The 23,023-nt window shown below is 38.8% G+C and overlaps 2 protein-coding genes across 4 annotated transcripts in view; one reads left to right on the top strand and one right to left on the bottom strand.

Annotated features, from left to right (window-relative positions):
* Window positions 1-7,669, bottom strand: part of LOC307152116 (putative flavin-containing monoamine oxidase A) — a 54,831-nt gene extending 47,162 nt beyond the window's left edge. The window contains exons 1-5 of the mRNA XM_079860516.1: window positions 7,361-7,669; window positions 7,139-7,226; window positions 5,063-5,243; window positions 2,325-2,439; window positions 2,065-2,222 (exon numbers count right to left, since the gene is read on the bottom strand). Of these exons, the coding sequence (XP_079716642.1) occupies window positions 2,065-2,222; window positions 2,325-2,439; window positions 5,063-5,243; window positions 7,139-7,226; window positions 7,361-7,478 (660 nt within the window). The 5' untranslated portion in view covers window positions 7,479-7,669. The remainder of the gene's footprint in view (window positions 1-2,064; window positions 2,223-2,324; window positions 2,440-5,062; window positions 5,244-7,138; window positions 7,227-7,360) is intronic.
* Window positions 7,670-8,868: 1,199 nt separating this feature from the next.
* Window positions 8,869-22,895, top strand: vsig8a (V-set and immunoglobulin domain containing 8a). Of its 3 annotated transcripts, XM_079860512.1 has the most exons (11): window positions 8,869-9,040; window positions 9,305-9,464; window positions 9,725-9,777; window positions 12,267-12,386; window positions 12,529-12,620; window positions 13,740-13,909; window positions 14,052-14,256; window positions 18,592-18,744; window positions 19,692-19,814; window positions 19,903-20,041; window positions 20,153-22,895. In XM_079860512.1, exons 3-11 carry the CDS (start codon window positions 9,758-9,760, stop codon window positions 20,316-20,318), a joined length of 1,188 nt encoding a protein of 395 aa, XP_079716638.1. In that variant the 5' UTR covers window positions 8,869-9,040; window positions 9,305-9,464; window positions 9,725-9,757; the 3' UTR covers window positions 20,319-22,895. The 3 variants fall into 3 exon arrangements, with proteins under 3 accessions (XP_079716638.1, XP_079716640.1, XP_079716639.1); XM_079860514.1 differs by lacking the exons at window positions 8,869-9,040; window positions 9,305-9,464 and adding an exon at window positions 10,452-11,829 and having other exon boundaries at window positions 9,570-9,777; window positions 12,284-12,386; XM_079860513.1 differs by lacking the exons at window positions 8,869-9,040; window positions 9,305-9,464 and having other exon boundaries at window positions 9,570-9,777; window positions 12,284-12,386.
* Window positions 22,896-23,023: the final 128 nt, after the last annotated feature.

The raw sequence follows: 23,023 nt of genomic DNA, 5'->3' as shown, positions 1-23,023 counted from the left end.
CTCAAAATGTCTCTTGTACAAAAGAGTATCATGCCATGATGATACATCTGTTTTGTTTAATGAGACTATGAGATTGCATTGACTGTGTGCTGAAAAAACGCAATGGGGAATACAGTACGTACAGTAATCGTATGCAGTGCTCAATGGTTAGGAGGTTAAAGACAGACCTAATCTAGTAGAGATAAACAAGGCAGTCAGTGCTGGCAGAAAGAAGGTAAAAGAGGACCAGGAGATAAAAGCGTTTCAAAATGAGCCATTTTTCACCCTTTCACCTAAATCAACAGCTGATATCTGATGCTATCGCTGAGTTCCAACCTAGCTCACACTATTCAGCCACTTAGGAGTTTTTCTCATGGTGTTTATGTTTAAACTTGATATTTCTTTCTTTATCATTTTTTTCATATTAAAAGGATTAGTGTGTATATATATATATATATATATATATATATATACACACATTAAATATATACATAAATATATACATAATATATATATATTAGGAGTGTAACAGTACATGTATTCGTATACGGTACAGACGTCACGGTTCGGTGCATGCAGTCGCATGAAGAATACAATCAGTCACAGGGGATCCACACTCCAATCCAGAAGGGGGCGCCTGCAGCAATGCAACGCTGTTTGCTACCAGTTAGTAGTGGGAAGTTCAGATAATTTTACTGACTCGGATCTTTGAATCTCGTTCATCAAAATGAACTAATCTTTTTTCGAGTCATTTCGTTCATTTCAGCAGAATGTATTTAAAATGTTACGTTAGCCAAATTCCCCAAACACATCAAATGTTGATCGCATTTAGAATAAGAAAAAAATTGCAATGCAAGGAAAAGGCCAAATTATGAGAAACAGAAACGATTCATTAATTTATCTTGGTCTTCAGGCTATGCAATCTGTTAGTTTACCTCACCTCCTGAGACTGTTCGTTCATCCCGTTTTTACATCCTCATAAACTGAGCTTTGCAGCAGTTTACCTCACCTCCCGATCTAAGCCGTACGTTCATCCTGTGCAGTCTGTAGTACCGCATACAGAATTGATTAGTTCACGTTTCGAGTCTATCGACATCGGGTTTGAGTCATTCGTTCATCACGTGACAGCCCCATATAGGCTGAGCTATGCAGTCGGTACTGGATACAGAATTGATTAGTTCATCTTTTGAGTCTTCGGGTACGAGTCATTCGTTCATCACATGATATTTTATTAACAAAGTTCGGCAGGAGCACGTTCAGATAATTAAACCTAATTAAACACATGTGGAGCACATTCAGACAATCAAACCTAATTAGACACGAGTGGACCACACTCTGTTAATCAACGAGGTAAGAGGTGTATATATATACTGCAAACTTACCTCAGTTCGTTGACAGTTTAACAGCATCCCTCCACCACCCCATCTCCAGGAATCAGACCCGAAGACTCGAGAGGTGAACTAATAATTTCTGTTTCCAGTACAGAACCCATAGGAAGTTACGCATGCGTGGTCAACACAAAATGAACGAATCACTCTCTGAGACAACTCGGTAGTCCCGAGTTCATGACCGACCCATCACTACTACCAGTAAAAAGCGCATAAGAAGAAGAAGAGGCGATCGAGTGTTTCAACTGAATTTATACATATATACACCCCATACATATATATTTCTATTTTCCTTTAATGTTTTCTAAATCTCATGTCATTCCTAACCCATGTTCAGATTTGTTTGTTTTTTGTCAGTGCAAGACAAAAGTATAGTTTTGTTTAAGTTACACAATAGTACTTTTTGCAGCTTGAAAGGCCTTGATCACTATGTTGTTATAATGCAAGAACTGTCTACTTTAGTGTTCTATGGAAATAAGTCAAGTCATATGTAAGTGCAAATAAGTACAAAATGTTTCTTTTTTTGATGAATTATTCCTTTCAAACCAGTTATATTACAAAAGCTGTGCTTTCAAGCAATGACTGGCCTCTTTAAGATCTGAAACTGCGCTTCCGTTGTTAAATAATAATTGCAGATAGTGAGAATTATCTCTGTCACGTCTCTGTGTCGTTCATCCACCTTATCTCTCTCCCTCACCTTGACTCTGAACTCCTGACCCGATCCAGGTGTGGTCTCCAGGAGGCGTAGAGTGCCCCCTGCTGCAGCGGAGTACATCAGAAAGTAGAGGAAGGACACCTGAGAGGCTTCCAGGCCGAACACGATACGGCTACACAAGGCTATCTCCTCTTTTATCTCTGTAGGATGCACAGGGACAGATAGATAAGTATCAACAAATGTCAATGGGCTGTTTTGTACAATGCAATGAATTGAACATGCAAGAAATCCACAATGCTCACGTGTGGTCCAGATATGTTTTTCCATGAAGGTGTAAAGCGTCATGCTGTCATAGAGCTCGGCATTAGGAGAACTCATCGGATCTTCAACTGATATGGTCTTAGTGAGAGAGTCGATCTAGGAGATATACACATAATCCACTTGAAAAAGCATGCTTTTAGTACACCAGTGAGGGCTGCACGATTTATTGAAGAAAAAAAAAATCAATATCGCGATATGGTTTAGTGCGATTGCCAAAATTATTTTACAGTGTGAATGTGACCTATGAAATCTTGAGCGCAAAGATTTTTTTTAATTGTTCACTTGTTTGAGTTTATTCTTTTAAAAGTAAAGTTAAACCCAAGGATGACCGCCCATATTTCTTAAGTTTTCGCAAATTGTTCAGACCTAAAAAAAAATTCAGAGTAAAAAGAATTTTTTCTGCCTTTAAAAAAAAAAAAAAAGTCTATACACTCCCAAACAAAATCACCCCAAATATTCTACAACTATTCATTCTTTCCAGGGTTTTTCCTGCATTGAAAATATTGATGAAAATATCCCACCAAAGATTTATTTGATCATTTAATGCAGGGGTGGGGAACGTCCGGCCCGCGAAACAGTTTGATGCGGCCCGCGAGTCAATTCCTCCCAAAAAAAAAAAAAAAAAAAAAACTTCAGAAACAAAAATCTCAGCAATTACTTTTCCTGTTATAGAAAACACAAAATAGACAAAGTGGCAAGCAGCACGAGTCCACGAGCCGTGAGAGCAGGGCGAGGCCAGTAGCGCGAGAGTTAATGAGTCACCTGCGCGCCGCATCGGTTTCAAGTTTCTCACGGATGAGCTTCGGAGGCGCGCGCGCCGTCCGGTTTCAAGTTTCTCACTGATCAGCTTCGGGGCGCATAAAAGGATCGGAACGAAGACAGCGGAGGACCAGGCATGGACTTTACTGTGTGTGCGTGTGTTGCGTGTGCGTGTGTGTGTGCGTGTGTGTGTTGCGTGTGCATGTGTGTGGTAGTCGTCCACGAGGGGCTGCTGCTTTTACTTTCGTTTTGTCATTTGCGTATTAAAGTGGAATGAGTAGCCGACTAAAAAAAAATATTTTAACTATAAGCAACCCAATTTGTCTAGATCTGTATTATTTCCTTTGTATAATGAGCTTAAATATTGCTGCGCAGTCGTGTGATTTAGTCTGCTTGATTAACATTATTACAATGTATTCCTATTTAACTCTGATATGTAGCCTATATATATATATAAGGTCCTCGAATGTGTTGGAATATTTCACCAGCATTAGCCTTTTCACAGTTTGTATCACTCCGCTTGTCTGTGTTTGCGCAACTTGCATCATTAAGCCAGTAGGTGGTGACAAGTGACTGTCTTTATGAGTGAACAATTGAAATTTAATTGAACTGATTTAATAGTGCCAAAAACATTGATTAACTCAAGAAAGAAACAAGTTGCTGAAACCAATCTTTAATGCTAAAAAGTTTACATCTATGCAAAATAATCCTTGAAAGATTTCTCATTTAAGGCCATTCCTGTTTGGAATGTGATTGTGTATTGTCAACAATAAGCAGAAACATTTTGCATTTCCATTTTGTAGTGTGGATCATTCATTTCAACATTTATCCTCATTCTCATGTTTAAGAATCTGTTATCTTGACAAATAATTTATGCTACTGCCCACTGACATGCTTTTAAAGCTATTGTTATCAAAAAATGTTGGCCTTCAAACACCTTAAAATGCACATATGTAGGTCCGAGAAATCAAAAATTTTAATATATACATTATTCTCTGTATCGAATCATGTTATCTTGTTACCCACCACCAGCCCCTGATGTTTCGGGCTCATCCCCTGATGTTTTTAAAACCTAGAAACGCCCCTGCTCATTACAATGGCCCTTAAAGAATGTTAAAAAATTGTAAATGGCCCTTGATAGGAAAAAGGTTCCCCACCCCTGATTTAATGTGATGATACCTGCTGTTCTGCAGTACCGGTACCCGCTGATGCTGCTTTAAAACGCTGGCGTGAGTGTTTGTGCTCTGTGAAGAGCTTTAAAGGTTTCTTATATACATTATGTTTTTGCAGTGATAAGCTTTGTAGCCAATCACAGACATATTTGTTGAGTGATTGAAAGCAATGACCAATCAGATGTGTTTAAAGGCACACTGTCATTCAACCTATTGTAAATCGATGTACCATCACAAGGGTCTTGGAAATATATTATGAAGGTTGAAAAGCTACACAGTGTTCCTTTAAGTTCGCTCAACACCGCTCAAAATGGCTGAATGGCTATTCAAGTCATCTGGTGAAACTTCCTGTACTTTTTCATCACAATATATTGCAGAAAATCAAAAAAATATCACAATAACAGTTTATTCCCTAATATCGTGCAGCCTTAACACCAACAACACATTTATATCTTCATGGTTGAGCTTAAAACTAGCATGATGTCAAAACTGACATCAAGAGATTGGAGAAAAAAAACATTAATCCACTCGGTACTCTTAGGAATAGCAGCTAAAAAGCTTTCATACATCCATATATGTCTGAGAAATCTAAAAGACTACTGCGTATGTTCATGGATGAACGCATAGGCTAAGGAAAACATGCATCTTAAACTCCGTATGGAACCAAAATCCATTCATCCATTAAGATATGAAATGATGGCTATTAGTCACATTCTACTACTCAATAAAAAAAGATATATTCTATTGTAGATGCACTTTGTCAGATGAGATTGTGCTGTTTCTCCTACCCGCCACAGAATCTGGGTGAAATCCAGCAGGACCAGCGGGGAGTATGATGGGATGCTAGAAGAATACGTTGAGATTTTGGCATGCGGACCGCCCATGTGATGCACCTTCTTGCCCTCTGTGTATTGTGGAAAGACCTCCACACCAAGCTCTTGAATAAGCTCCATGACATGGGTCTGCGAGCTACAAGAAATGAAAATCAAGTAAATTGCGAGTAACCGTGTTTCTGCACACATTCAGACGACTAAAGGCGGAAACCTGCTTCAAATCAGCTTTTGTGTAATTTGATGAAAGTCCTTGCTTGCCCTCGTCTAAAGCGAAGGCTTTCACAGCCCCAGGCAACAGCTGTTTATTGATCTCTGTGGATTCTGAGAGTAGCTCTGGGTATTTTCTAATAGTTTGGGTAGTGGATTGCTGCAATAAATGCCTTGCTTGAAAACACACTTTTACTGCTTGTAGGCTTAAACAAGCTTTTGTGGTGTTCCAATTATCACACCTCGAAAACAAACTATAGGGAGACTGGGGCTAGTTGTCACAATGGCTATATTTCAGTCAGTAACTATGAGGTTTTGAATCTAAGGTCCAATTACACAAATGTGTGTTGTTTTAACCCTGTTAAATTAAAAATAAATTATGTTCTTCACAATATGATCATGCTGTATATGCTGGGTAACAAGAAAACAACACAATACAACCACACTAAATATACATTCCAGCAAGAGTAAACTTAAAATAAAGGTAGTCTCAGGACAAGGGTATTTTTAATGAATGTCAGGTTGGGCAGGCATCACGTGTTTTAAATATATACATTTTATTATTACAATATATAATTAAATAATACATCAATATAAATAGATTGATTTTAGCCAGAAAAATGTCATTCCCACTCGCAATTTAGTGTCTGCAATTCATCAAACCTGGATATCTTTGGATTGTGGGGGAAATCACCAGGAGAGCACCAGGAGGAAACCAAAACCAAAGCGAGGAGACCATGCATGAGCGGATTTGTAGTGATTTATTTTGTGCGGTCTTGTTATTTGGTGCAACTAAGTATAGAAGCCCATTTCCGCCACATATGAAAAAAAAAATCATGCTTTGGTAAATCTTAATTATGACATGAAAAGTCATGATTATGACATACAAAGTCATAATTGAAATAAAAGTTCAAAATTATGACACAAAAAGTCAAAATTATGATATTAAAAAGTCAAAATTATTACATAAAAAGTCAAAATTGTATGATACATTTGAAATTATGACATGCTAAATCATTGTGAGATTAAAAGATTATGACGTTTGTGCCATTATTTTGACTTTTTTTAAAAGTCTAATAAATATGCCTTAAAGGGATAGGTCTGTTTTTATTGTATGAAAATTTCTGACATAATTTTTTTTTTACTCACTCTCAAGTTGATGAATTTCTATCGTCTGCTGAACACAAAAGGACATTTTTGAAGAATATGGGTAACCAAACAGTTGATGGGCCCCATTGACTCTATAGGTTTTTTTGTTTTTTTGGGGGGGGGGGGGGGTTTCTCCATACTATCGAAGTCATAGGGACCCATCAACTTTTTGGTTACCGACATTCTTCAAAATATCTTGTGTTCAGCAGAAGGAAGAAATTCATACAGAAAGCATATTCAAGAGAAGAAAATCATAATTCTGACTTAAAAAGTCAAAATTGTGGCAAAATAGTTTAGAATTTTTCATAATTCTGACTTTTAATCTCGTAATTATGACTTAGTAGGCTATGTCATAATTTCGAATTTCTTTTTCTTAATTTATCTTCATTTTGACTTTTTATGTCATAATTTTGACTTTTATTCTCGTATGACTTGTAATCATTTCTAAAATATCTTATATCATATTATTTTGACTTTTTGTTATAATTACTCGGTTTCATCTCATAAGCATAATTTTAGTATGTCATCATTCCGATTTTGTCATGATTAGTTTTTTTCCCCTCCCTCACTCATTCTCCCTCTCTCGGCAAATAAGAGTTGTCTACTCTACCCAAAGTGACATTTAAAATCCTTCCTTGAAAAATGGAATCATCACCACCATCATGGAAAGCTTACCTGGACACCCACTGTCCCCCCATGTCCCACTGGTCAACGCCATTCGCGGCTGGCAGCTTTTCGCTTACAGTTCTTCCCCCGACACGGTCTGTATGCAGCCAATAGAAAACAAGAAATGCTCATATTTTGCATAGCTATGCATGTGGACTGCATACATATGCAAGTGTTGTTAATTAAAGAGAATATCTAAGATAAAAGTATGTTTTCTTGCGAGCGACACACCTCTGGCCTCCAGAACCAACACGCTGAGTTGCGAGTTTCTCTTTTGCAGCCTTCGGGCCGCGCTGAGTCCTGACAGGCCCGCGCCAACGACAACTACGTCAAACTGATCTTCACTCATTCCTGCAGCGGGTTGATGAAATAGCTCGAAGGAATGTGTTGCACAGGCGAATATAACACCTCGATTATCCTGCAGAGAAACTGCAAAGCTACGAATGGTTAAAGTTCGACTTTATGATGCACACTTGTTGCAGACCGTGAACGCACTTGGCACTTCGCCCTGATGAGGCGGACCGTCCACTGTCTGACTGCAGTGGGAGAGATTGAGACCTCCCACTTGTGTTTAACTGATTATTCTCTCTACTTGGATTTCTGCACTGTAAAAAATATTTTCATGATTTGTTATCACAACTTTTAATCTTTTGTCAAATCAACTTAGATAATTAATGTGGTTCAGATAACATATATTTTGAAGTTCTATTTATTAAACCATAATCTTTTGTCAAATCAACTTAGATAATGTTGTTCAGATAACATATATTTTGAGTTTCTATTTATTAAACCAATCTCTTTGTTGCATTAACTCAATTTTTTAATTTCAATGAACTCAAAATTTTAAGGCAACCAGGTAACTTACATTTTTAAGTTAAACCTTTAACTTAAAAATGTAAGTTACCTGGTTGCCTTAAAATTTTGAGTTCATTGAAATTAAAAAATTGAGTTAATGCAACAAAGAGATTGGTTTAATAAATAGAAACTCAAAATATATGTTATCTGAACAACATTATCTAAGTTGATTTGACAAAAGATTATGGTTTAATAAATAGAACTTCAAAATATATGTTATCTGAACCACATTAATTATCTAAGTTGTTTTGACAAAAGATTAAAAGTTAAGATAACAAATCATGAAAATATTTTTTTACAGTGTGTGTATATAAAACCTCCCAAAAAGAATGTGTATACAGTAGTACTACAGTCACATTTAAAAAATGTATGTTGCATTAGACAACAAAATATCAAACTATGGCATTTGCAAACAAATGTGTATGTAAACAGAAAACAAACCAAACAAAAATATTAAAAACAACAATATGTACAGAATATCAAACCATTGTTTTGGCCAACAGAAACTGTAACACTCTCAGGGAAAAAAAAAAAAACATCTTTAAGGGTACAGCGATTTTAGTTTTTTGTTTTCTGACAGTGACATTGTATAAATGTGTAATATTTAAAATACATGTAGCTTTATCATGTTGAATAATAATTTGAGCATTAGTTGATTTAGACATGAGACATGCAGAACATTTGTTCAGAAATGTAGTTCTATAGTGTAGAAAGTAGGATTTAGAGTTTCATGGAAATTAAAGAAAAAGTTGTGATCAGGTCATGAAGCAAATGTTGTGATCTCATTCTCATGTGCTATTGTGAAACCATATGTGCTCATATTTGCTATAATATTTACTATATATTGTATGCATTTTAACTGTATGGATAGTCTGCTAACCAGCATAGCCCAAATGATTAGAATTGGTTTAACTGGGGGAAAAAATGGTCTTGTTTATTTGTATTTCTTTAGGAAACATTTCATTTCCCACCTGTCTTTCTGAATTGCATAACTGCCATCTGTTGACTATCACAGCCTCACATGTGAAGCTGGAGCAGCTGTGAAATGTCTTAAATGTAAGTAATCGTTCTCCGTTTCAGTTATGTTAATGGTTCTCATTATATTCAAGCATGTGCATTTCTTAAAGATAAGGTTGCAGTGGCCTATTCATGAAGATGTGTGGAGCCTCACTGTTCATTGTGAAAGAACCACCTTTAGATGGACTTCCACTGCATAGCAAGAAAAGAAAAACTGTTTATTTTTGATAAAATAAAAAATGCCCGGCATGTGTATACTTAATCGTTATAATAACTTATTATTGTGTCCTTTGTTTTTCTGAGTGGAGTAACCAGTTGTCACCTGAGACCAGTCTCCGTGGACCATATCACCATGGCACCACCTTCACTTGATACCAGAAGTGACTTGTTGTCTCACAGTGGAGCCATTCAGAAGGTGACGTGCATGAGGACTAAAGCACAGAGATGAACTGGCCCTCCATCTGTAAGTTTCTATAAATAATTCCATTTTATCTGTTTTCATGGCCTATTTTCCTGCTCAGATGAACATTCATGCAGAAGAACCAGTTATTCCAGTCGATCAGCATAAAAGCACCCAAAATGTTTCGTCTTGTGTTGTATAATGCATGGTGCAGGATAGATTTTGGTGAACAATGAGGTTACAGGCTCTCAAAATAGTGTAGGAGGAAGAATGGAGTGCGTTACAAAAAGAAAAACAACAAAGATGTGTTTTTTCTCTCTCAGTAGGAAGTAGATAAGAAACTTTTCACTCTGTGAATGTCCTCGGGTCACAACAGGTGCGTATTTTTTACTTTTTGCTAAAGTGTAATATTTTCCAGGTTTTGTGTCCTATTTTTTCTATTTATATGCATTAATTATAGACTACCATTGGATTACTTTAAAACAAGTGGGAATTACTAATTTTGGGACATTTTGTGGACATTCGCTAGTAAAGTGACTCTAAAAATAATTTAATGCTTAAAATAAAATAGTAACACTTTACAATAAGGTTCCATTTGTTAACATTAGTTAACTGCATTAGTTTACATGAACAAACAATAAAACAAATCCTTTCTTAATCTTAGTTGATGTTAACTTCAACATATACACTAAAAAAATGAAATGATCAGTAAGTCATGACAACATATGTTTTTACATTACTTTCAACTTTATTTTAAAAGTTCAACTCATTTTTGTATGCCAGTTTAATGTAATTTAATTTGAAATGACTTCAATCATCCTCGTTTGTGTTTGCTATATAAGTTGGTCCCCTCTGTTCGGTCTACGTTGCTTTTAGCGTGTGTTGCCCTGCCTGTCTATTTACCTTCCGTGTTATCTTCATTAAATTACATGTTGGAACTTAATCTTCATCTTCATCTCCCTTCCTGCAACCACCCGTAACAGAAGACCGAACCATGTCTAGATTACGCAGCGAAGTTTGCGACCGTGGCTCATTTTTTGTCTTTCTCAGAGGAGTTTTTCCGTCTCGCCATCACCTGCCCCTTCGACGACAAGACCCTGAAGTCACTGTTCTGGATTGGGGCGAACTATCATCATCCAGTTGTACCGGTCTGAACTGGAAAGAAGCAATCATCCAGTGTCTGGAGAGCATCCTTCCCCGATCCAGAACACGAGCCGAGCCAGACCCAGAGCCCAAATCACCACCATCGACCGCGGAGAATTCGTGTGGCGAATTCCCCCCGCAGACGGAGAGCTACCCCCCGCAGCGACGCATCAGCCAGAGCTCGAGGAGAAGAGGAAAGAGCTGACCCTCGCCCCGGAAGTGGAGCTCCATCATGAGTCTGACCAGGGGCGTGAGCCCACCACATCAGCGGACGAGGGAGTCGTGACTACAGACGATGAGGAATGGCTGATTGACTTCAATGAGGATTTATCGACTCCCACCCTATCCCACCTGGTACCTTTATCATTGCTGTTTTGGAACAGTACCATTGACTGTATAAACTATGAACTATTATTTTCATCGACCTACATAGACTGTGTCATACTCACCATCATTCTGTCGAGATTTCTTCTGCCATCACCGTGAAGTTCAGCCAGTCCTCCAGCCCCGCCACTGCCGGATATCAGCAGCCCTGCGCCGTCTCCGTGGAAGCCCTGCTATGACGTCGAGCTGCAGGTTGTGTTACCACCAGCAGCGTCAGTGCGAGAGGATCCTGTGGCTTCGCCTCTGGCCTCGGATCTCTTCTCTCCATCTCGGCCTGTCGGCTCCGTCTTGGCTCCTCCCACCTTCGGCTCCACCGGGTTCCCTCGTCCTGCCGGCTCCCCCTTGGTCAGTCGTCACACCACTTTCTGCAACAGACTTGCAGGCCATCCACTGCACTCCGTCCCTCCACCCCTACGGCTGCCGTGAGTTCCTCCTTCCCCTCGGCGTCGCCTCTGTCCTCCATCACACCGGCTCCATCTCAGCCCTCGGGTTCTCTGGCTCCACCTCAGACGTTCGTCGCCGTGGCATCGCCTTGGTCTGCATAGCCAGTGATGTCGCTCGATTCCATCGGCTCTCCGTCTGCTCCTGTGGATCCATCGGCCACGTCTCCCTCAGTCGTCCCCCAGCTGTCCTCAGCCACTACACCACCTTGGCTCCTCCCTCCCTCGATTTCGCCGTGGGCTGTCAGTACTGGGGAGCTCTGGGTCTGTGCCTGTGGACTATTGCCATCATCGCCGCCAGGGGATCGTCATCCTCACATCAATCCTCTGTCACCGTCTCCTGTCACAACTCCTTCGCCACCTCCTTCTCCACCCCCTCCATCCCTCCCTCACCTCTGCTACTACGGCGCGAGGTCGCACCTACTGGGAGGGGGCGTTCTGTCACCATTATGTTCAATTTAGTTTCTTTATGATGGACTTTTAGTTTGTTTTCATTCCCATCATGTGCTCATTTGTTCAGTTTTCCCGCTCCTCAATATAAGTTAATTTGTGTCAGCTGTGTTCTATTAATCATCCTCATTTGTGTTTGCTATATAAATTGGTCCCTCACATTCATTCTCGTGTCTACGTTCCTTTTAGCGTGTGTTGCCCTGCCTGTCTGTTTATCTTTCGTGTTAACTTTCATTTAATTACGTTTTGGAACTTAATCTTCATCTTCATCTTCATCTCCCTTCCTGCAACCACTTGTGACAGAAACAAATGTCTTGCTTATTTTTTAGTTAATGTTAGTTAATCCATAAACTAATGTTAACCAATGGGATGTTATTTTAAAGTGTTACCAAAATAACAAACTAAGACCGAACAAATTACTGGTGTAAAATATCTATCCTTTTTGCAGTCTCTTTTCATTTCTAGGCTTAAGCGTGTGTCTTAAAAACTTCACTCAGCTGAATGAGAGGAAGTGGCACAAAAAAGGGTGTCCAAACATGAATGTACAAAACTGCTGCTGCAACACAAGGTACTGTAGGCCTACTGTATGTAAGAACTAAATGTTCAAAATATGGTACCCAGCAAGACATGCTCATTATCTTCCTCAAACTTCTTTCAGTCATGATCCTCTCCTCTAGCTTTCACCCTCTTTTTACTTTCATCTCTCACAGATGTCTAAAATGGCCTTGTGTTAGACGAAGAAGTTTGTTCCCGTTGTCCTCATTTGTGATATTGACTGCGCTCGCCGTGTTTCTCAAAGCAAGTAAGTTTCTTTGCAAAAAACTTATTGTACTTTCAAACTTGATTTCCAGCACCATTTGTAGCTACTAGACCAGATAATATGGCATTCTGCTCACAACCCTGCTAAAATTCTTCAATTAGGCCTGAAAGTTTTCCTTCATCCAAGTCATGGATGTATGATGGGATTTATTCACAAGCTGGACAAAATCCAGATATTAGTCATTTGGAGAGTTTCATTATATGAGCCCATATGAATCATTTATGAGGGAGCACCAGGATGGAACTTCAGTATGAAACCAGGATTTTTGGAATTACAGGCTAATTGAAAATAATCATCCTTAGACTTTAAATGACAAAGAAAAAAAAAGCTGAATGACCTAGAAAGAACAGAATAATTAAAAAGACTAGTTATTCTCATAACTTATTTAATTTTCAATTAGATTTGAAGCTTTAATATATCATAGTTCAAAGAAAAGTGTCTTTGTAGTTTGTTGAGCAAATTCTATATTTACAGTCTGAAAACATTTGTATTCAGTTTGTAGTTCTAAAATGACAGAGTTTGCATTTTCAGTCCATGGATTCCATCTGAAATTAGAATAGTAGTTTTCAATTAATGTGTAAAATAAAGTCATGTTCTACAACAAAAAATACACAGTCATACCTAAAATATGAACTCTGAAACCATTGTGTGCTAAGTTGATAACAAATTGCATAATTCCATCTTCTATGACATAATACCTTTTATCTTGTAAGTTTGACTTGTCATGATTATGAAATTTTATCTCATCTTTCGATCTTTATCTCATCTTTTGATCTTTATCTCATAATTATGATTTAGTATCTCATAATTTAGACCTTTTTATGTCATAATAATGACTTTTTATCTCATAATTATGTTTTACCAAAGGTAAATTTGGCAGATTTTGGTTTTCATATTAATAATATTTAACAAAACATGAACATTTCTTCAAGTAGTTAAGCAGCCTTTTTTACTTAAATAAAAAAATACTGTTCTAAAATCTCATTAAAAATGAAGAGAAGCTGATATCGATAAGCCTTCTAGGTTGGCATAGCCATTGACGTCATGACTAAACATCTCCTCAGAGAATTTTGCAAGTAGATGCACATCAATCTTTTGCAGATGTGTCAGTAGCGATGAAAGTGACCTCCAGTGGACCACAGACTATGCAGATGGCTCAAGGGGAACCTGTTACACTAGACTGCACCTACACATCAAGTCCAGCAGACATCGGCGAGCTTGACATTGAGTGGTCAGTTGTCAGTCCAGACACCACAAAAAAAGACCAGATGGTGCGTAAGGCTCTGCTTATATCAATGAAATGATATAATCTCCTTAGGCACTCCTTTGACCAGACTCTTACTGGTGATTTACGTATATGTGTTGAAAAACAACTATCAACTTGAACTGTTATTTAAATCTGTTGTCTATTAGATCATATCATATACAGGTGGAAGGAGATATACCCATGGTGACCCTGCTTTAATGAAAGGTGTGGACTTCACAGCTGTAGACCCTGCCCAGGGAGATGCATCTCTATCTATCACCTCGCTGATGGTCAGTCATGCTGGAACGTATCAGTGCAAAGTTAAAAAGGCACCTGGGGTGGACAGTCGGAAAATATCTCTGATTGTGATGGGTAATGTCATGTATTTCCAGTCTTTGAATACTACACAGATCGTTTCCATGAGGAATCTTTAAAGACGCCACTGAAACAGAAGTTGCTGCCATAATCTTTTCTTCCCTATTGTGACGTTTATTCGAGTGAAACGGCTTCTCGAGCAAGAAAAAATGTAGGGCGGGGCTTGATTTTGTCCATGTGGAATTGATTGGATTGTTGTGGTTTGCTATTGGTCGATCTCATGTGATTGACAGGTTGCCCCGCCCTTGTTTCAGTAAACACATCAAAGAAGAGAAGAGATGTCACTGCAAGAGTGAGGGGAAGTTATTTTGATTAAAGATTACCAGAATTTAATTACATTTTTTATGGGATTAGGGATCATGGATAAAGCAATTTAAAGAATTTATCCATAATCCCTACATTAAAATGACATTAAATTGCGAGTATATGATACATCAGGCATCTAAGGAAAATGTATTTGTACATCTTCCAATAATCATTATACAATATTGCATTGCACTATGATTTGCCCCCAATAATAAAAACTACAGAGATTTGATCATAAATCTAAGCATTTAAATATAATGTTATAACACATTATTGGGAGATATAGAGTGACAACTGATATTTATATGCATTTTATCTAAGTAGTCTGCTATACTGTTAAATAGATCTCATTGACTTACATCACACGCTATCAGAATTTCATGTTACTTTTTGGCCATAGAAATATCAGCATATGCACCAAATTGCATATTTATGCCCAGTCTGGGCATCTAAATAAAACGCAGATGTTTTTCCCCATTGAATATGAACTCCATTATTCTCATTTCATAGCCTAATGTGAGCCATAAAATCCTGATGTAGGATTCCTGATGTGCATATACAGGTGCTGGTCATAAAATTTAAATATCATCAAAAAGTTGATTTATTTCAAGAATTCAACTTAACAGTTGAAACTAATATATTATATAGACTCATTACATGCAAAGTGAGATATTTCAAGCCTTTATTTGTTATAATTTTGATGATTATGGCTTACATATTATGAAACCCACGAAATCAAAATACCAGAAAATTAGAATATTACTGTCACATCCACCGTCTGTCTTCCTCATCTGTGTGTGCACTACACTTCCCATCATCCTCCTTGGCACACCTGCACTCTATCAGCCATCATCATCATCACCTGCACTCCCTCGTTAACAAGCCCTATATATTCAGCACTCTCCCTTCACTCCTCGTCTGGTCTCGTCAATACAAGACTCATAGACCCTCTATGTTACCTACCTACCTACCTACCTACCTACCTACCTACCTGCCTACCTACCTGCATACTCACCGGCGATCCCGATCTTCTTCAGCCTGTCTTCATTCCGTCTTCAGAGAAACTTCGTCATCTTCATCTGCATCTGCAAGAGAGAGATAGACTTGGTTATCATTCAGTTAAGCTTTCATCTGATTATCTACTTCCTGTTTACTCACCTTTCACGCTGTGTCCAATCCATTCTGCTATTAAAATATCAAACCTACCATCTTGTCTGCTTCGTGTATGCAAACCTGACAGAAGACCAGACCAAAACTACAGCAAGATCCAGTTGGATGGATTTAAGGACCACCATGGATCCTATATATACACTCTGCTCCATCTTCCAGAATGGCCGCTCCATAGAGGACTATGTGAGTGAGTTTTTGACTTATTGCCACCTGGATCCCCTGGACAATGCAAAAGTTAAAGACTGTTTCTGGATCGGTCTGGACCAGGAAGTGAGTTTTTATTTACCCGATGTCGACCCCAAATGTACTCTGGCCCAGTATATTGATTTTGTTTTATTATTCAGTGGATCTCCCTTCACTGTGGGCGAAGCAGAGCCCGTTCACTTTGTTAGACCAGTCAAACCCACAGAATCACTCCCCGCTGAGCACCGTATTCGTCCTGGACCTGTTCTTGGAATCCCCTGGCCCAGAGTGCGTAAGCCGATCTCCAATAGTGTCGATCTGACATCTAAATTGTTTGATCCTGCTTTGATGTCTGTCTGGGGAGCTCGCAGGGATGCCCCACGTCCCAACAGTACTACCGAACTCGCTCATTCTGCCTGTCCGCCAGAGCCAGTCGCCTGCCCGCCAGAGCCAGAGCCAGAGCCAGCTGCCTGCTCGCCAGAGCCAGAGTTCACAAAGCCCTCATCGCTGGTCCCGTCCAGCACAAAGCCCTCATCGCTGGTCCCGTCCAGCACAAAGCCCTCATCGCTGGTCCCGTCCAGCACAAAGCCCTCTTCGCAGCTGGTCCCGTCCAGCTCAGAGCCTTCTTCGCTTCTGGTCCTGTCCAGCCCAGAGCCGCTTTCGCCCCCTGCCTCATCCAGCCCAGTGTCAAAGCCTGATAATTTCCCCAAGGAAATTTTCGGGGGGGGGGGGTTATAAGTCCTCTTCGCCATGGTCGCCCGAAGGGAAGTCTCCGCCATGGTCGCCGAAGGGAAGTCTCCGCCATGGTCGCCCGAAGGGAAGTCTCCGCCATGGCTGCCCGAAGGGAAGTCTCCACCATGGTCGCCTGAAGGGAAGTCTCCGCCATGGCTGCCCGAAGGGAAGTCTCCGCCATGGCCGCCAGAGGGGTCGTCTCCGCCAGGACCGCCCGAGGGGTGGTCTCCTACTCCGCCATGGCCCCCTGACCAGTCTGCTCCACCATGGCCGTTTGGACCATCCTGGAGTCCATCCATTCTACACCCGGTCAACCTCCCCTCCCGTGTTCTGCTGCCTTCGGCGTGGGTCGCGCCTTGCGGGAGGGGGGAGTAATGTCACATTCACCGTCTGTCCCCATCATCCTCCTTGGCACACCTGCACTCTATCAGCCATCATCATCATCATCTGCACTCCCTCGTTAACGAGCCCTATATATTCAGCACTCTCCCTTCACTCCTCGTCTGGTCTCGTCAATACAAGACTCACAGACCCTCTACATTACCTACCTGCATACTCACCGTCGAGCCCGATCTTCTTCAGCCTGTCTTCAGAGAAACTTCATCTTCATCTGCAAGAGAGAGATAGACTTGGTTATCATTCAGTTAAGCTTCATCTGATTATCTACTTCCTGTTTACTCACCTTTCACGCTGTGTCCAATCCATTCTGCTATTAAAATATCAAACCTACCATCTTGTCTGCATCGTGTATGCAAACCTGACAATTACATGAAATCACACAGTAATTACACAATAATACCATGGTCATTGAACCAGGTTTTGGTTCTTTTGGCAGTGTGGGCAGGTGCAAATCCTGCTGGAAAATGAAGGAAGCATCTCCATAAAGTTTGTCTGCTTAAGGAAGCATGAAGTGCTCTGAAAATGTCCTGGTAGACGGCTGTGTTGAGTGGACAGCACAGTGGACCAACACCAGCCGATGACATGGCTCCCCAAACCAACACAGACTGTGGAAAATTCACACTGGACTTCAAGCATCTTGGATTGTGTGCATCTTGGATTTGATTCTTCCTCCAGACTCTGGGACCTTGGTTTCCAAATGAGATGCAAAATTAGCTCTCATCAGAAAAGAGGACTTTGGTCCACTGTGCTTTATTAAATCCAGAGTCAACACAGCTGTCTAGGACATTTTCAGCGCACTTCATGCTTTCTTCATTTTCCAGCAGGATTTGCACCTGCCCACACTGCCAAAAGAACCAAAACCTGGTTCAATGACCATGGGATTACTGTGTAATTACTGTGTGATTTCATGTAATATTCTATTTTTCTGGGATTTTGATTTCGTGGGTTTCATAAACTGTAAGCCATAATCATCAAAATTATAACAAATAAAGGCTTGAAATATCTCACTTTGCATGTAATGAGTCTATATATTAGTTTCACCTGTTAAGTTGAATTCTTGAAATAAATCAACTTTTTGATGATATTCTAATTTTATGACCAGCACCTGTATAATACTCAACAAAAAACACATATGCAAAGTTTTTTTGATTTTTAAAATATTTTGTCTAAAGGCTCAATAAACTCTTCCATTACAAAGAATTAGATTTTTCTCACAGCAACAAAGGGCTCAACCAATGGTGTGAGTTTGGGGGTGGAGCTATCGGTTGGTTTGACCAATAGAAGTGAGGAGAAGTGTTCAGGCAACCTGTTTTACCTCCAACAAAAGTTCCCAATTTCTTCTAGTAGAAGACTTTTTGTTCAAAATTGGATTTTTCCTTGATTTTGAAAGGATTACATTGAAGAGAAGAGTCTTTGAGGGAAAGCATGCACCATTTCTCAGCAGTGCTTTCGGCTCCCTACAGAACTGCACAATGCAATCATTCAAACAGCCTTGAATATGTATGGGAGAATAACAGTGTTTTGGCTCTCTCTGTATGGTAGTGAGGCCGTCCGTGCCGAAGTGTTGGGTTGATGCTGGCGAAGCTGTGGGTGAGACAGCATCTCTCCGCTGCAGATCGGATCAAGGCTCTGCACCTCTGCTGTATTCATGGAGGAGAGAGAGTGGAGGTTCCATTCCTCCAGACGCCATTCAGAGTTAGTGCTACCTCTGGTGGTAACGTATTGTAATGAAATGCTGCTTTTCCATCAGTGATTCCAAACAGTTTTGAGTCTATAAAACAGTATGCAAACCATCACTTTGATAGCTAAATTACGTCTTTTATTTTGATATATAAATTATGGCTTTTGCAAAAGAATGTGGAGCCAATACAATTTACTGTATGGATTATTGAACAATTTATTTGATTTAGTCCCAATACATCCTTAAAAATAAAGGTTATTTACTGACATTGATAGTTCCATAAAGAACCTTTAACTTCCATGGAACCTTTCCATTCCACAAAAAGGTTATTTAAAATGGATTTTTTTTTATGTTCTTTTAGAAAATGGTTATTTTATGAACTGATGACTAAAATGTTATTTGGGAAGTCAAAAATGGTTCTTCTATTGCATTGCTGTGGAAAAATACCCTTTTTAATCCTTTATTTTTAAAAGTGTGCAGAAGTTTTTTATTTATTCATTTTTTATGCAAAAGTGAAGTTATGAGACTTATATAATATATTAATTTCAAGCACTGTTAAAGTGTTTTAAATAAATTAATTGGTAATAAAAGCAAATCAGATGTGAGAAAAACCTAAGTTATTTTATTTATAAATAAAATCCTTATAGAGCATTAAATAAATTTTGTTAGAAAGAAAGTTTAATTGTCAGTATTGTTATTATTATGTATTTTATTATCTATCTATCTATCTATCTATCTATCTATCTATCTATCTATATATATATATATATATATATGAGATTGCATTGTCTATATATACTCAGTAAAAAAAAAAAACATTTTGTCAATGGGACGTTTTGTCAATTCATTTCTGTGGAGGATTTGCACCTATTTATATTAACATACTGGAGGAAAAGAAGCCCACAAATTTATTTTAATTAATGAGATTTAATGCATGTTTTTCTTTCTCTCTATACATTAGACTCCCTCACAGGAGAACTTCTAATCAGTAACCACTCCGTAAGCCACTCCGGTGTCTATTCCTGCGAAGTTTCCAATTCCGTCGGGAAAGAGAGCTGTCGGCTTAACCTTCAAGCTGTGAAGCGTATGTGAAGCGCATAGACACACTCCAGTGATTTGATGCTAACTGATTATTCATAATGGTCAGTCTTAATAATCATAATCTTTCACAGCTCCTAACAGAGCGGGGGTCATCACAGGCACCGTTGTTGGGTGTTTACTCCTCATCATGATCGTCCTGCTCATTATATGGCTTCTCGTCTTCAGATGTAACAGGAATCGACAGCAGAAAGAGTTCTCCAATGAGATTAGGTAATAAGACCCCTCCATTTTCCTCCATGAATCCCTCCATTTCCTTCAATCATGTGAACTTTGATGATGATAACAAGACATTCTGGCTCTGTTTTCTTTCTGTCTTTAAAGAGAGGATGCTCCTGCACCTGAGAGCCGTCCTACCAGCCGAATCTCCAGCTTCCGTTCAGGTGTGGCCTACAGCCAGGTGGGCCAAACCCAAACTGAGCATCCACCCTCTACTAACACCAGCTACAGCACTGCAAAGTATGACAGCAGATTTGGCTATGCTGTATGAGGAGTCATACTTATTATACTGTAGATTGCCATTGGTTTACAGTTAAAGGTACAATATGTAACATTATTTTGGTTGTGCTTCGGGTGAATATGACCATTCACAATAGAAAATGCTTTACAATGAACTGTTAGAGAGCTACATATGGCAGTTTTTCTGTTCAATAAAATACCTTACTCACCTGTTGAGTGATAAAACACCATCTCTGTGTCACTTTTACAACATTTCAAATCCCTCGTTCTCACAGTCTCCAAAAAGCCAAGCCAATGTTGATTCTTGTTTTATTACGAGCTCTGTCACGTTCTCTTTTTGCCGGCAGACTCTCCTCTGTTTGGCTTTTCTTTCTTTTTTTTTTTAAATGGGTGATTCCCCAGAGGTTCGAGATTTAGCAGTTCCAAGACAAGCTTTCTCGCTAATTATGACAACGAACCTATGCCACTCCCACACCATACACGAGTGCTTCTCAAACGGAAAGCTGCATCCTGGTGAGGCTCTGTCCTTCTTAATCCAGTCCTTTTGAGGCTTGTAGGCTAGAGTCAGGGTTGCTAGGTCTGCTCAACAATGCCCGCCCTATTGCTTATAAAAACTAGCCCAATCACGGACAAAACTAGCCCAATCCGTGAAAACGTGTTCTGGGGGTAAAGATCATGTTTCTTCAAAAACTACCAGCGGCAACGGTGTAAAAGTAGCCACTTCCGTAGGAAAACACTGGCTAGAGTCCTCCTCAGCATTAAAATCTAGAATGAGATGGTTTAGTAAGTGCACATGGCTGCGTCACACATGTTATCGCCCCCTACAGTCACGGCATACAATTAAAACTTAATTTTGGAAAAATACTTTGTATTAAAAATCTTTAAATGAACTGGCTTTCTATTAATGCAATACAGTGAATGACAACCGTCTGTGGTCTCCCAGTGGCTTAATTTGCCACTAAACCTGATTAATTTACGCCAAAACAAAAGATAACATGTATGACTCGTTTTCTGTCAGTTCTTTTTCATGATTGAATGTGCGCACAGGATTGTGGGTGATTGAAAGACGTAAAGGATACACTTGAGGACACTTGACTGTTCTCTGTCTCCTCTCCACCAGTAAGCTGGTGTGTGGTGGGCACTCTGGCGCAATATGGCTGCCGTCACATCATCCAGGTGGATGCTGCACATTGGTGGTGGTTGAGGAGATTCCCCCCTTCTATGTAAAGTGCAGAGAAAAGCGCTATATAAATATAAATGTGATGAATTATTATTATTATTATTATTATCCAAAGGACACAAAGGCTGCCTTCCAAGGGTCCTTTAAATTGAGACGGAGCTTGATGACGTGGTAGCCAAGATATGCAGCCTTACTAGGACTCAGCCTTCAGGTTGAGACAGCACCCATAGTAGCAGGAGCAGTTTTTCGGATATGACGAGACAAGAAAGGGCGAGTGCCGTATGTCTGCAATTTCCAGCAAAACCATCCTGCCAAGTCTAAAATATAAACACTTATAATAGACTTATAATAGACCATAGTGAATAAGGGTGAGACGAAAACACATTTTGGAAGAAGGATTGATTATGTATATTGACTCAGGTTACCTTTTATTTCATTCTTAGAAGAAAAGGTTCTATATAGAACCTTAAAGGATTCTTTATAACCTTTTAGGGGTTCCCATCATGGGATAATTTATGGATTTAGATTTAATTAAATTAATTTTGTTTTAATTCATTTTTATTTTAATAAAATGTTATGAATTAAAAACACACTTTATCACAAGAAAGAACTTAAATAACCTGTTAAACATGAAAGTATTATGCGATCATTTGCGATATTTCTCCTTATATAGAACCTTTTTGGCATAAACTGTTCTTTAAAATTGAGTCAAGAATCCTTGGGTTCTTTCTGTCAAGATACAATATAATGGAACCAAAATGTTATGTCTTGTAATTGTGTAACATTCAATTTAATAAAGTTTAATATGAGAGAATGATACATTATTCCTCAGATTAGTGATGCAAAACCAGATCTCATGTAAGATGATATTGGCAGAGCTCTTAAGGCCAAAATTAATAAAAAATTGTGAAGCGTCCATTATTGATTTTTTTCTTCTTCTTTTTTTTTCTGTGTTTTTTAATCTTTTTATCTCTACTTATTCATCCTAAAGATGTTACTGAAATGCATTTGAATGATAGTTATTTTTTATTTTGTTTTTATGGAAAGATGACATGTCTTTGTTTTTGCCCATAAAAAATAATGGTAGCACTTTATTTTACAGTCCTGTTCCCCATATACATACTATGTACTTACTATAGTAATTACTGTACAATAACTGTGTAATAACTAAGTACAACCTACCTACCCCTTAACCTAACCTTAAACCATGTAGTGACCTATTACCCAGTACTTAGGTAAGTATAGTGCATGTACTGTCAAATAAAGTGCAAGCAAAAATAGTTCTGTTTGTTCTATTAAGATTTGCAGATGTTATACTGAAAGGTTAACGTTATAAAATGTTTAAACTGAAATAAGAATTTTAAGCAATTACTTGTATGTTAAATTTGAAAATAAAATGTATTGTATAAAATAAAAATAAAATTTGCATTGTATAAAATTAAGATACATTTTTTGACAAATAACAGATACTGTATTAACGTTTTAAAAAAACAAGATTTTTGGTTAAGATATGAATGAAAGTCTATTTTTAAGCTGTTGATTTTTGTACATATTTT

The sequence above is a fragment of the Squalius cephalus genome (genome assembly GCF_949319135.1).
Source record: "Squalius cephalus genome assembly, chromosome: 24".
In the NCBI taxonomy this organism is placed as follows: domain Eukaryota; kingdom Metazoa; phylum Chordata; class Actinopteri; order Cypriniformes; family Leuciscidae; genus Squalius; species Squalius cephalus.
This window is presented reverse-complemented; position numbering and strand designations above follow the sequence as displayed.